General features: G+C 34.2%; 1 protein-coding gene across 2 annotated transcripts in view; it reads left to right on the top strand.

Annotated features, from left to right (window-relative positions):
* Window positions 1-14,712, top strand: part of SLC26A7 (solute carrier family 26 member 7) — a 142,784-nt gene that overhangs the window by 117,187 nt on the left and 10,885 nt on the right. For both annotated transcript variants that reach the window (XM_030794979.1, XM_003268285.4), the window contains exon 15: window positions 386-434. In XM_030794979.1, the coding sequence (XP_030650839.1) occupies window positions 386-434 (49 nt within the window). The remainder of the gene's footprint in view (window positions 1-385; window positions 435-14,712) is intronic.

Genomic DNA, 14,712 nt, shown 5'->3' with positions numbered 1-14,712 from the left:
TAGTGGTAGTATATATGATAAGTGGTTCTCCCTCTTAAAATGCAATGCTAATAAAGATGATTTCTGATTGAATATGCTACTTAAAAAATGTGCAAATGTTTAACTTCTAATCCAAAATCCAAACAAACTTAGTCTTGCAGAAAATATTCTAAAGAAGACAGTCTGACTGATAACAGAAATTATTTACTGAATTGCTATATACTTAGAATTAATTATTTTATTATTTCATTGTTTTATACATTATTCTGAAAAATATGCTAGTGAAAAACAATTTTGGAGATGAGTTTTTTTGTTATTCTTTATAAATAAAAGAATTATGTGATTTTTTTCAGACAGAAGTAAAATTTTATAACATTTTTCTTCTTTACGTTTGTTTTTATTTTAGTGTGAACAAAACACGTTGCTCAATTCCCTATCCAATGGCAACTGCAATGGTGAGTTAGCTTTAAGGAAAAAGAAAATCTAAGTGTTTACCTTGAATATAGACCAGAGAATAAAATCTTCTTCCCCTTCTCCTCCTCATCTGCCTCCCTCCTCTGTTCTTCTTCCTCTTTTCTCCTAATTTTCCTCTTCCCTCTACTCTCCTCCTCCCTTCTACTGGCTTTAGCTTAAGCTTATGTTACCAAATAAGCACTAATACTTTTATCTGCAGAAAATAGATTTAGCCATTTGGCTCCTTCTCCCTTCTCTTTCTTCCACCTCCTCTCCTGTCTTCTCCCTCTCCTCTTCACTTCTAGTCTTCTTTCTCTTCCTCCTCTCTCTTCTTTCCTCCTTTTTTCCCCTATTTTCTCCTCCTTTCTCTCTTCATTCTTTTCTTCCTTTTTCTCTGTCCTTCTTCCTCTTCCCTGTTCTCTCTTCAATCTCCTCCTCCCATTTTCTTTCTTTTCTTCTTCCCTCCTCTCTCCTTTTCTCTCTCCTTCTTCCTCCTCTCCCACCGCTTTTCCTTTTCTCTCCCCTTTCCTCTCCTTCTTTTCATTTACTTAAACATTTGAACCACAAATTGAAATTCATGGCATTAGTGTAGTTTTAATATGGATGAGGATTTATCATGAAATATATCTTTGAATACATTTTGGATCTCCACCCAAAACAAACCAGCAGTTTAAAGCTATTACATGTTCAGATTTACCTGAAAAATCAGGTGACAAGAACAAATGTTTTGATGGTGGATGCTTGTTAAATTACCAGGTCAATGTTCTCTAGAAGTTTAATTATCTTTCTTTGCAAACTCATAAATTGATGTGACCGTTGTCTCAGTATAGAGAAAATTAAAAGATATACAAGAAAATATGAATGAGAAGCATTGTGATATTATAACTAAATGATAACAAGAGTTGAATTGAAACAAATTTGTATATTTATCTTTTAATTTGATATTTACTAAGATTAAAGCATCAATGTAGTTAAATTATTCATAATTGTGACTTATTTAATATAAAAGGTTATACAAAAGTCTTTTATTTTTTGTGTCATGCAATATTTGCTTAGCCAATTTCTTCTAAGTAGGTGGAGATAAAAGTGATTTTTATTGGAAATCTTTGACAAATATCTAGTTGTATTACTTTTTATTTTGAACTTTTGGAAATAATTTTAGTTACAAATGTGTTAGATTTTTAAAAAAGTTACTAATGGAATGACATCTATTACTTTAAACATATGCTTCAAAATAACTATGCTCTTTTTAGCATGGAGCTAAAGAAATAACATGATTTTTGAAAGAATGAAATAGCATTATACATTTTTCTGTTATTAGATCACAAGTTTGAAGAAATAGGTCGATGCTGAAAATTCAGGGTGAAAACTGGATTTTTTAACTTCCCTTTTTCTTATTAATAAGGGGAAGTCAATTATGGATCATTTTTTAAATTTACTTTAAATAATTTTTATTTTATTATAGATTCAGGGGAGACGTGCAGGTTGATTACAATGGTATATTGAAAATAGTACCCAATAGGTAGTTTTTCAACTTTCTCCTCATCTCCTATCCTCCCTACTTTTGGAGTTCCCAGTGTCTATTATTTCCATTCATATGTCCATGTGTACTTATTGCTTAGCTCCCACTTACAAGTGAGAACATGTGGTATTTGGTTTTCTATTTCTGAATTAATTCACTTAAAATAATGACCTCCAGCTCCATCCATGTTGCTGCAAAGACATAATTTCATTCTTTTCTATGGCTATGTAATATTCCATGGTGTATATATAGTACATTTTCTTTATCCAGTCCACTTAGGTTGATTCTATGACTTCTATTGTGAATAGTACTGTGATAAACATAAGACTTCAGGAGTTTCTTTGATAAAATGATTTCTTTTCCTTTGGGTAGATACCCAGTAATGGGATTGCTAGGTTGAATGGTAGTTCTATTTTTAGTTCTTTGAGAAATCTCCATACTGTTCTCCATGGTGGAGGGCAGAGTTTGAACTAATTTACATTCCCACCCACAGTATGTAAGCATTTCCTTTTCTCCATACACTTACTAACATCTATTAGTTTTTGACTTTCTAATAATAGCCTTTCTGACTGGTGTGAGATGGTATCTCATTTGATTTTGATTTGCATTTCTCTGATGATTAAGGATGTTGACCATTTTTTCATGTTTGTTGGTCGCATGTATGTCTTCTTTTGAGAAGTGTCTGTTCATGTCCTTTGCTCACTTTTTAGTGGGGTTATTTTCTTTTTCTCATTGGAATTCAAATTCCTTATAGATTCTAAATGTTAGTCCTTTGTTGGATGCGTGGTTTGTACATATCTTTTCCCATTCTCTAGGTTGTCTGTTTAATCTGTTGGTTGTTTCTTTTGCTGTGCAGAAGGCCTCTAGTTTAACTAAGCCCCATTTGTCTACTTTTGTTTTTGTTGCATTTGCTTTGAGATCATAGTCATAAATCTTTTGCTTACACCAATGTCCAGAAGAGTTTTTCCTAGGTTTTCTTCTGGAATTTTTATAGTTTCAGGTCTTATATTTAAGTCGTTAATCCATCTTGAGTTAATTTTTGTATATGATGGAAGTAAGGGTGTAGTTTCATTTGCCTGCATGTGGCTAGCCAGTTTTCCCAGCACCATTTTTGAATAAGCAGTCCTTTCTTCATTTTTAATATTTGTTAATATCATTGAGGATCAATTGGTTATAGGTAGGTGGATTTATTTCTGGATTCTCTATTCTGTTCCATTGATCTGTGTATCTGTTTTTGTACCAGTACCATGCTTTTTTGGTTACTATAGCCTTGTAGTATAGTTTGAAGTTGGATAATGTGAAGCTTCCAGCTTTATTCTTTTTCCTTTAGGATTGCTTTGCCTATTTTAGCTCTATTTTGGTTCCATATGAAGTTTTGAATTATTTTTTCTATTTCTGTGAAAAATGATATAATGTGTTAGGAATTGTATTGGATCTGTAGATTGTTTTGAGTGGTAGTAATTTTAATGACATGGATTCTTCATTTCCATGACCATGGGATGTTTCTCCATTTGCTTGTGTCATTTGCAATTTCTTTCATCAGTGTTTTGTAGTTCTACTCATAGAGGCCTTTCACGTCCTTGTGTAAATGTATTCCTAGGTATTTTATTTTTTTGTGGCAGTTGTAAATAGGATTGAGTTCTTGATTTGGTCTTTCAGCTTCAGCTTTGTTGGTGTACATAAATGCAACAGATTTTGTGCATTAATTTTGTATCCTGAAACTTTACTGAGTCATTCATTAGTTCTAGAAACCTTTTGGTAGAGTCTTTAGAGTTTTCTAGGTATAGAATTGTATCATTTGTGAAGACAGATGGTTTGACTTCTTCTCTTCCTATTTGGATATTTTTTATTTCTTTCTCATGCCTGATTTCTCTGGCTAGCACTTCCAGTACTATGTTGAATAGGATGGTGAGAGTGGGCATCCTTGTCTTGTTCCAGTTCTTAAGGGGAATACTATCAGTCTATGCCCATGCAATATGATTTTGGAGATGGGTTTGTTGTAGATTGCTTTTATTATTTTGATGTATGTTCCTTTGATACCTAATTTGTTGAGGGTTTGTGTCATGAAGGGATGTTGGATTTTATTGAATACTTTTTCCGAATTTATTAAGATAATCACATGGCTTTTAATTCTGTTTATGTGGTGAACCACATTTATTGATTTACAAATGTTGAACCATCCTTGTGTCCCTGGAATAAAACCCACTTGACCATAATGAATTTTTGTTTTTGATGTGCTGCTGCATTCACTTTGCTAGTATTTTGTTGAAAATTTTTGTGTCTTTGTTCATCAGGGATATTGGCCTTTAGTACTACTTTTTTATTGTGTCCTTACCAGATTTTGGCATCAGGATGACACTGGTTTCAAAGAATGAGTTAGAGAGGACTCTCTCTTCCTCAATTTTTTGTGATAGTTTCAATGAGCTTGGCACCAGCTCTTCATTGTCTGTCTGGTAGAATTCGCCTGTGAATCCATCTGGTCCTGGACTTCTTTTTGGTTGGTAGATTTTTTTTTTTATTACTGAATAAATCTCATAATTCTTTATTGGTCTGATTAGGATTTCAATGTCTTCCTGGTTCAAACTTGGGAGGTTGTATGTTTCCAGGAATTTATCCATTTCCTCTTTGTTTTCTAGTTTGTGTGCATAGAGATAGTCACAGTAGTCCCTGAAGATCTTTTGGATTTCTGTGCTATCAGTTGTGATGTCACCTTTACCATTTCTCATTGTGCTTATTTGAATCTTCTCTCTTTTTTTCTGTTGGCTTATCTAGCTAATAGTCTATCAATTTTGTTTAGCCTTTCAAAGAACCATTGTTTCATTTCTCCTTGGTATTTTTTTTGTCTCAATTTCATTTAGTTGTACTCTCATTTTTGTTATTTATTTTCATCTGCTAGCTTTGGGTTTGATTTGTTCTTATTTGTCTAGTTCCTTTGGGTGTGATGTTAGGCTGTTAACTTGAGATCTTCCTATCTTTCTGATGTAGATACTTAATGCTGTAAACTTACCTCTTAACACTTTTTTTTTTTTTTTTGCTGTATCTTTGAGGTTTGTTATGTTGTATCTCTATACTGATTTGTTTCAAAAATAATTTTGATTTATACCTCAATTTCATTGTTTACTCAAAAGCCATTCAGGAGCCAGCTGCTTAATTTCCATGTACTTGTGTGATTTTGAGAGTTCCTCTTAGTATTGATTTACACTTTTATCCCACTGTGTTCCAAAAAGATGCTTGATATGATTTGATTTTTTTGGAATTTATTTAGATTTTCTTTATGATCAAGCCTGTGGTCAATTTTACAGAATGTTCCATTTGCAGATGAGAAAAATGTATATTCTGTGCTTGTTATGTGAAATGTTCTGTAGCTGTCTATTAGGTCTATCCAGTCAAGAATCCAATTTAAATCCAGAATTCCTTTGTTAGTTTTCTGCCTCAGTGATCTTTCTAGTGCTGCCAGTGGGATATTGAAGTCCCCCACTATTATCATTTGGCCACTGTCCCTTTTCTTAGGTCTATTAGTATTCATTTTATAAATCTGGGTGCTTCAGTGTTTGATGCATATATATTTAGGGGTAGTTAAATCTTGCTGAATTGAAACCTTTATCATTACATAAGGCCCTTCTTTGTCTTTCTTTCTTTTTTCTTTTGCCATTGTTGGTTTAAAGTCTGTTTTATTTGATACAAGAATAGAAACTCCTGTTCTTTTATGTTTTTCAGTTGTGAGATAGATCTTTCTCCACCCTCTTGCTTTGAGCCTGTGAGTGTCATTACACAAAAAATGAGGCTATGGAGGCAGCAGATGGTTGGGTCTTTAAAAATAAATCCATTTTGCCAAGCCATATCTTTTAAGTGGAGCATTTATGCCTTTTATATTCAAGGTTAATATTGATATGTGAGGTTTTGTTCCTGTCATAGTGTTGTTACGTAGTTGCTTTGTAGTCTCAAATGTGTAATTGCTTTATAAAATCTGTGAACTTTGTACATAATATGCTTTCATGGTAGCAAGTATTGTCCTTTCATTTTCATGTTTAGAACTCTTTTGAACATTTCTTGTAGGGCTGTTCTGGGTGTCCTTAGCATTTCCTTGTCTGAGAAAGACTATTTCTCCTTCTTTTATGAAACTTAGTTTGATAGAATATAAAATTCTTGGCTGGCATTTTTTTTTTCTTCAAGAAGGCTAAAAACAGAGCCCAAACTCTTCTGGCTTGTAATATTTCTGCTGAGAAGTCTACTGTTAGTGTAGTGGGATTTCCTTTATAGGTAATTTAGCCCTTTTCTCTAGCTGCCTTTAAGTTTGTTTTTTTTTTTTCATGTTGGCCTTGTATAGTCTGATGACTCTGCTTCAGTGATGTCTTCTTCTACAGTATCTCACATGTGTTTTCTTAATTTCTTGTATCTGGATAATTACCTCACCTGCAAGATAAAAGACATTTCTCTGAATTATTCGCTAAAATATGTTTTTCAAATTGCTTACTTTTTCTTATTCTCTCTCAGGTATGCCTGTAAGTTATAGGTTTAGTTGTATTACATAATTTCAAATTTCTTAAAGGCTTTGTTTGATTTTTAAAATATATTTTTCTTTATTTTTCTGCCTGGGTTAATTTGAAAGACTAGTCTTCAAAGTCTAAAATTATTTATTCTTTTTTTCTGGTATATTATTAAAGCTTTCAAATGTGTTTTGAAATTCCTTTAGTGAGTTGCTTAATTCTAGGTGTTCTATTTGGCTTTTATAAAAATATAGCTATCTTTCAAATCCTGAATTGTTTTCTGGTTTCTTTGTGCGGATTTTTAACTTTCTTCTGGATCTCACTGAGTTTCTTTGGAATCTGCATTTTGAATTCCTTATCTGCCATTTCCGACTTTTCCTTTTGGTTAGAATCAATTGCTAGAAAGCTAGTTTGATCCTTTGGAGGTGTTAAGACACTCTGTCTTTTTGTGCTGCAGTAGTTCTTTCACTAATTCCTTCTCATCTGAAGGAGCTCTTGCTTATTTTTGAATTTTATATAATTTGGATGGGACTTTTACATTTTTCACTCTTTTATCCCTTGAGGGTATACTGCAGTATATGTTTTTTACAATCCTTTGGCTTCATTTCTGGCTGCTTTCAGGGCAAGGTTCTGCATGAGTTCCTTGGTTGTGGACAGCTTCTGTGCACTGGCTTTCTCAGATGCTGCCTGTTGTAGTGATATATCGAATGTAAGAGCCAAAACAGTATCTTCTGCAGGGCTGAGGGTGCAGAGATCTCAGGTAGCTTTTCTCCTGCACTGTCACTATGTACTTCTGGCAGCAAGTTTTTATTTTGTGGGGCAGTTCAGGCTCCAGTCCAGTAGGTGATATTTAAGAGTAAGAGCTGGCTCACTGCCCAGGAGGCTGATGAGTGGAAGCACTCAGTCTCACGGGAGGATGGCAAGGGGAGATCATGTTGGGCTGTGAGTAGGTCTCCAGGGAAGGGGCAGTGGGGCGAGCACCAGATTCTCATGCTGAGCTGGCAGGAATGCAGTTTACCTCCCTATAGCACCCCTTCCTCAGGACTCATGACCTTCAGTTTATATAGACTTTGTCCTTTGGCTCATGGCTGCAAAATGGCTGCAGACTGTGGATGAAGCCCTCTGTCCACTCCCACTAAAACCAACTCAGGGCAGAGCCACCTTCCCCAGTCCAGAGCAGACAACTCTGTAGCTTATGTCCTCCATTGCAGGGCTGCTGCTGTTCTGTATAGGAAGGAGAAGTTGGTCCCTGCTCATTGTGCAATCCCAAACAGGGAGGGTTCACTTTCAGTGGTGGTGGAACTGCCATGAAAAGCACTTTCTCCAAGTGCTTTCCTTCATACATACCAGCCCCCAGCAGGGAGAACCTCTTCTGAGTCTGCAATAGTGGATGAGGGGAGTGGAACATGATCACCTCTCCATGTCTGTTCCTGGCTGCTGGTGCTGCCCCCCTTCAGTGATTGGTACCACATCTGTTTCCTTTGTCCCAAGGGGGGCTTTGGTGAGCTGAGTGCCCACCCATAGAAGTGGCTGAAAGTTAGATCTCCAGAGGTCTGAAAGCTCCCCTGGGACCCATTGGTCCTCTGCACCTGCCAAAGTCAGAGCGGGTTGTAGGAGATGTTTGCGGGCAATCTGGTGGTGCAGGGACTCAAGGTCAGAGAATCTTCTGGCAGGGCAGAAGTCCACCATAGGTGCAGAATTAGTATGGTGCCATCTTAGCTTAGGTCTGAGGAGAGTGAGGGCACACATGTGTGAGCTGGTCACCTGGTTCTTTGACCCTGAGAAGTTCTCAAGTTGCCACCAACAGCATTGCACAGTCACAAGAGCAGAGGGACTCCCTAAGAGTTTGGTAGTCTGCAGATTGTCGCAGGGGTGAGGGGAACAGAGAATCACCCCCACCTATGTTTTCCGTGAACTCTGAGTTCCTCGGCTGCCAATCTCTCAGACTTTGCTGCTTTTTTTGTGTGTGCAACCCTACTTCTTCCATTGGGATTTCTGACAGGTCCTGGCTCTCTTCCCTCAATATTCCATTTAGGACATGCCCATTCACCAACAACTTTGACCTAGTTTTTGAAGAGAACTGGTATCTGATGTCCCTAGTCAGCCATCTTGAAAAAAACGAAATACAAATATTTTTAGAAAGCAAGAATGGCATGGTTACTGCCTTATTTCTCAAGTCTTCACTGTTTTTCTTTTCCCATTGACTGTCTCTTTCATTTAACATTATTTCCCAAAGAATTTGGTATTTGTTACTATTATGGCTTTATCACTAGGCACAAAAACTTAATAGATGGTCAATTAATGAATAAATGGAAAAAAGGGAGCAAACAAGGGAGAGAGAGCAGGAAAAATGAAGGCAGAATCACTGAGGTCCAAATCATTACCTAAACCCTTGTTAGGATTATATAGGGTCATATGGTATATAATATTAGCATCACTCCTTGGTAAGAGAGAAAAAGAGACAAGAAAGAAATGAAATCTATAATTATATTATAATGTATAATTATATATTTATATAAATAATATATAATATATAATATAAAGTATATATAAATATATCATAATTTTATATGTATTTATATATTAAATTGATATATTTATTAGGTATATATATATGTGTAATAAATGTGAGAACGATTCAGAAGCATCTTGCTAAAGGTCTGGGAAAAGGGGAAACTATTCTGAAGAACTTAATTAGGATTATCATCTTTGGCTGAAGATCTGGTTGGACACTAAACTTGGGCTGTTGTGTTCTCTCTCAGATACCAGCTAGGAGAGCCCTGAGTCTTACTGTCTCTCTCATGACCATACACTGGGTCATTATACAAGTTTCAACACATTTCAAATAATGAAAATTATACAGGCAGGTTTCTGTCCAAAATACAGTTAAGTTGGAAATATTTAACAGAAAGAAATTTACAACAAAAATATAACCCCAAAACTACCATATATTTGGAAATATGTAACAATTAAAAGGAAAAGAGGAAAACTCATATCATTCACACATGAAATAATTGTATATTTAAAATATAAAAACAATACACTGTATTTGAATTAATGAGAAGTTAAAAGTTTCTTGTAATTCATAATCAATATAAAATCAATTTGTTTCAATATACTAGCATCAAAGAGAAAATACATAAAAGTTACCATTTACAGTATCTTTAAAAAATTTCACATCTTAGAAGTGAATTTAAATAAAAATGTATAGACCTACACAGGATGAAGATGTACAACTTTATTATGAGACATTAAAAATACCTGTAGCAAGTAAATATTTATAAATAAATGGTGGGAAACACAATGCCCATTGATTAGAATACTTGATATCAAAAAGCACAATTTCTAAAACTGATTTATAGATTTATATTTAATATCAAGTAAATATTTTAATACTTGAATATTTTAATATCTAAATATTTTAATACTTGAATATTTTAATATCTTTTTACAAGCTTATTTAATTTTTTAAATAAAAATGCAAATGGCCAAGAATAGTCAAGACACTTGAAAAATATGAACAAATGAAGGGTATGTCCTCTTAGCATCAAGATGTATCATAAAGCTCTAATAATTACTGCAGTATAGTATTATATCAGAAATAAATAGGTCAATATGACAGAATAGAGAGCTCAGAGGCGGAAAACCCTCACATGTATTGCTGTTTTATTTATGACAAAAATGGCACTATAGAGCAATGGGAAAGGACAGTCTTGATGATAAATAATGCAGAGACAATTATGTATCTATATGAATGAAATTAGGCCACTAATCCACACCATACCACACATATGTATGAGGTAGATCAATTTCAATATAGTAAACAAAATGTAAACTTAGAAGAGCATATAGGAAAATATCTTAAAAGACCTTGGAATAAGTAAATTTTCTTAAAACAAGAAATATAAAGCAGTAAGCATAAAGAAAATGATTATTAAACTTCACTATATTATTTTTAAGAACTTTTGTTTGCCAGAAGGCACTATATAAACATGAAAAAATAAGTCAGAGTGGAAGAAGATAGATGTAACTTACAAAATGCAGAAAGGACTGCTTTCTACTACAAATCAACTAGTGAAAAAAGGCAGACAACTCAATAGAAAAATAAGCAAAAAACATGAACAGACATTTCACATAAAGGGACATTTTCTAAGTTACCAAAATATATACATATAGGAATATGCTTGACTTCACTATTATTATTCACAGCTATTATTGGGGAAATGCAAATTAAATAACTCTATATGTATGATATTGGTCAAAATGGAAAAATCTGACAATACCAAGGATTGGTGAGGATATAGGGCAACAAGAAGTCTCCTTCAATGTTGGTGGTAGTATAAACTCTTACAAGTTGAGTATCACTCATCTGAAATGTTTATGACCGGAAGTGTTTTATATTTTGAATTTCTTTGGATTTTGGAATATTTATTTATGCATTATAAGGTATCTTGGGAATGCGACCCAACTCTAAACACGAAATTAATTTATGTTTTATATGTTTTATATACACCCTATACACATAGTCTGAAGGTAATTTTATACAATATTTTAAATAATTTTGGGCATAAAACAAAGTTTATGTGCATTTAACCATCAGAAAGCAAATGATGTGGACAATCATCTCCGGTTGTTTGGCATTACCATCACTCCTGACTGAATTTATATGCTACCAATAAGCAATCATTTTCTTACATTTATCCACATGTAAGTACTGAACAGTAACAATTATGACATACCATTAAGATAGTAAAATGATGTGTTCAAGGTAACTTATGATGTCATGTTGACATTCAGAAAGTTTTGGATTTTGGAGCATTTCGGATTTTGCATTTTCTGATTACCATCTGTGCATCCACCTTGGAAAACGGTTTGGCAATGTCTTATAAAGTTGAAGATACACATATCCTGTGATCAGCAATTCTGCTCTTAGTTGTACATCCTGAAGAAATGATAATTTATGTGCAGCAAAGTACACAAACAAGAATATTCACAACAACATTGTTTGTAACTGTCCAAACCTGGAAATATCTCAGGTGTCCAACTAAAGCAGCAGGTACATATAAATTGTGACATATTTATACAATTGAGTTTTTACTTAATATATTTGTTATATGTTATACTCACATAATAATGAAAATTATATACATCTTATAAACAATGTTGGGGAAAAAAGCAAGACAAATAAAAACATATAGTAAGGTTCTAATTTCATTCATATAAACTTAGATGAATTAAAAACCTGAATTATATTAATTTTTGCACTTCTAAGACAATTAAAAAAGAATCTCTTAATATTTGTATCTGGAGGAGTTATAAGATTTTTCATAAAATTGCTTATTAATCCCCCAAAACTGGAAATAAGCAAAACACCCATTAGCAGTACAATGGACAAATAATACGTACAATGTTTTGTAAGAGGATAAAATACATATTATAATATCAATTGAATTACAGCATATAATATGTTGTAAATCAATATATGACATAATAAAATAGAATATAAATATATGAATGAACTGCATGGACCCACATTAACATGGATGCATCTCAGATGTCAGCTTTTCTGGTCTTTTCTAGTTTATTGTGGCAAATTTACTTTTACCTGCCCTGTGCTCTCAGAGAACACTTATGTAGTACTAGAATAATACTTACTTAACTTCTTGAGTGCCTTGCTCTCTTTCTGAACTGAAAAAATTTTAAGGGAGTTTCTTACTTCTGCATCCTGACCAGGCCCACTTTGCACAGAACAGTAGCTGATGGGCATGATCACCTTTGCTGGGTCCTCGTGAAACTCTTTGGTACCCAGTGGCCCTTCGATACTTGTCAGACATACTTTATCAGAACACTTCTGACATCCTCCTTCTCTCCCCTCCAAAGTTTCCTCGGTCCTCTTATCTCTCTCTCTTGTTCAAGTAATGCCCTGCTGTACTCTCCTATGCTTTAAATGCTGAAGTTATGTGTACTGTGCTTATTTTTTATTTTACATCTTAATTTAATCCCTAAAACCTATAACTTGGTTTCATTACCTTTACATTTTTACTTCTGTGACTCTGATTCTGTCCTTAATTATGTTCGAAATGAATTAGTATTATCTTCACATTGTTTTTTATCTTATGCTATGAGATAGCCTTTGTTGTATTCTATAGATAGAAAATACCCAGTATGTATGTGCATACCAGACACAATAATAGATCAGGGCATTTTTTCCTATGAGCCAAAGTAGCCTCAGAATCCTCTCAACATATTGTTGTAAGAAGCTACTACAAGTGGAGTTGACATGCAGCTGAGATCTAATTGCCATTCCAGCTTTATTTCATTCTGTGACATAATGACAGATTAATGTTAAATCACTTCTACTTTAAAAAATCCCTCTGTTCTTAATAAATTATAATGGTTTCCTTCTGAGGATCAAGTACTACTCCCTAGCATGGCACCTAAAAGGCTTCCTAATCCTTTCAAATTGCTTTCCTTCTTACCACACATTATACAAGCTCTCCGTCCCAGCCAGACAAATCCATTTATGGCTCCAACATCTAACTTAATCATCTCTGAGTCTAAGCCTCTATTTGGATTCTCATAACTAGAACCATCTCCCTTTTCTTCCAATCCAAATTTTATAGTTTTTCTGAAGTTTAATAGAGAAGTATAATATATTGAAGAGACACACTTCTTTTCAATCTTGTTAGGGGGAAAAAAGTCAACTAGATCCATATAGAAGAATTCTCAGTCAAGTGCAGACTGGGATTCAGTATCTTCACCTGTAAAGTTTAATTCATAGTAATAGTGAAACAGAGAAATTGCCACATGCTTTCATCAATCACATGTTGCCTATATGGTTATAGAGTCATTTTATTTATGCATATTTTACTCCTAACTAGATTTTAAGGTAAATAATGCATTTTTAATTTCCATTGTATTATCCTTCATTGTCCAATGAACAAAATATTTGTATAGCAATTCACAGGGCATTATTCTCAATAACTAAAACAGGTAATAGGCAAATGCTCTACTCTTCATTTTAAAATAATTAAAATAATTACCAGAACACTCTTCATTTTACTGGTGAAGTTGAGGCCCATATGGGAGACTTAACTTGCTCTGGATCATGCAGCTAGTTAGGGGTAGTAGAGGCAGGACTTAAGTCCCTGTTGAAAGTAGGCTGTATACATGAAAGGGGATACTTAAAATTGAGATTCAAGAGGATTGGTCTAAATGCAGCCTGCATGGAAGGAAGCAAGAATGATAGGGTGATAATAATCTAGAGAAGAGGAGTGAAGATTCTATCTTCCTCTTCTTTGGTCACAAGGTTATGAAAATGGAGACGAAGGACTCAAAAGAGATTTCAGCAGTGTAATGAACACCAGCTGGAACTGTTTGGGAGTTGGAGTAAGGGAGAGAACGATACAAATGATGATTCTGAAACTTTGAAACTCTCAAACTGGGAATAATAGGGAAGCCAGGAAAACAGCTAAAAGGAAAAGTGAGTTTAGGTAGGACAATGGTAAACTTAAGCTAAATGAAGTCATCCAGGAGACATCAAGTGGGTTTTGGGGACTACAGAATAGATCTAGAAGTGATTAAAGGAAGAAAAGACATAAACTGAGTAAGGGAATGGGCAAGAAGGAAGAGATTTAAAAATAGCCCTCTCCCCTAAAAATCATTTCAGAAGGAAAAGATTTATAGTTGAGCACATGATAGAATAATCAAAATATATGAAGCAGGGTTACATCAATTATGAAATGGAAATCATGCTATTTCTCTTAGTAAAAATAAAAATTTCTCAATTTTTAGAGACATCTTCCATTACCACTTTTAGTAGTTTGAGTCTCCAAAACACTTCAGTCAGTTTATGTCAACTTCCAATCATTATCAAGTCTCAGCTAACACATCACATTCTTCCATTCACTCCTGCATTAATTCATGCTCTTGTTCACTCAGTTAATCTTTCTTGTACATATTGAACATCTAATAAATCCTGGGCACAACAATGAATGCTGGATATTCAAGGATGAAGAAAGTAGACATGAATTCTGCCATCACAGACCTTGAAATCTAAACAAGTTCCCATCCTTATTACTCATTTCCCAAATAAATAATGCAGGTATATTAGTTTCCTATTGCTGCTGTAATAAATTGCCACAAGTTTAGTGGCTTAAAATAGCACAGATTTGTTATTTTACAGTTCTAGATGACAGAAGTCACTGAAATGAGTCTGGAGATAAAATCAAGTTTTGGCAGGGCTGCATTCCTTCTAGAGGGTCTAAAGGA

The sequence above is a fragment of the Nomascus leucogenys genome, chromosome 16 (genome assembly GCF_006542625.1).
Source record: "Nomascus leucogenys isolate Asia chromosome 16, Asia_NLE_v1, whole genome shotgun sequence".
NCBI classification, from domain to species: Eukaryota; Metazoa; Chordata; class Mammalia; order Primates; family Hylobatidae; genus Nomascus; species Nomascus leucogenys.
Note: the sequence above shows the minus strand (reverse complement) of the source record. Positions and strands in the feature narration are given on the sequence as shown.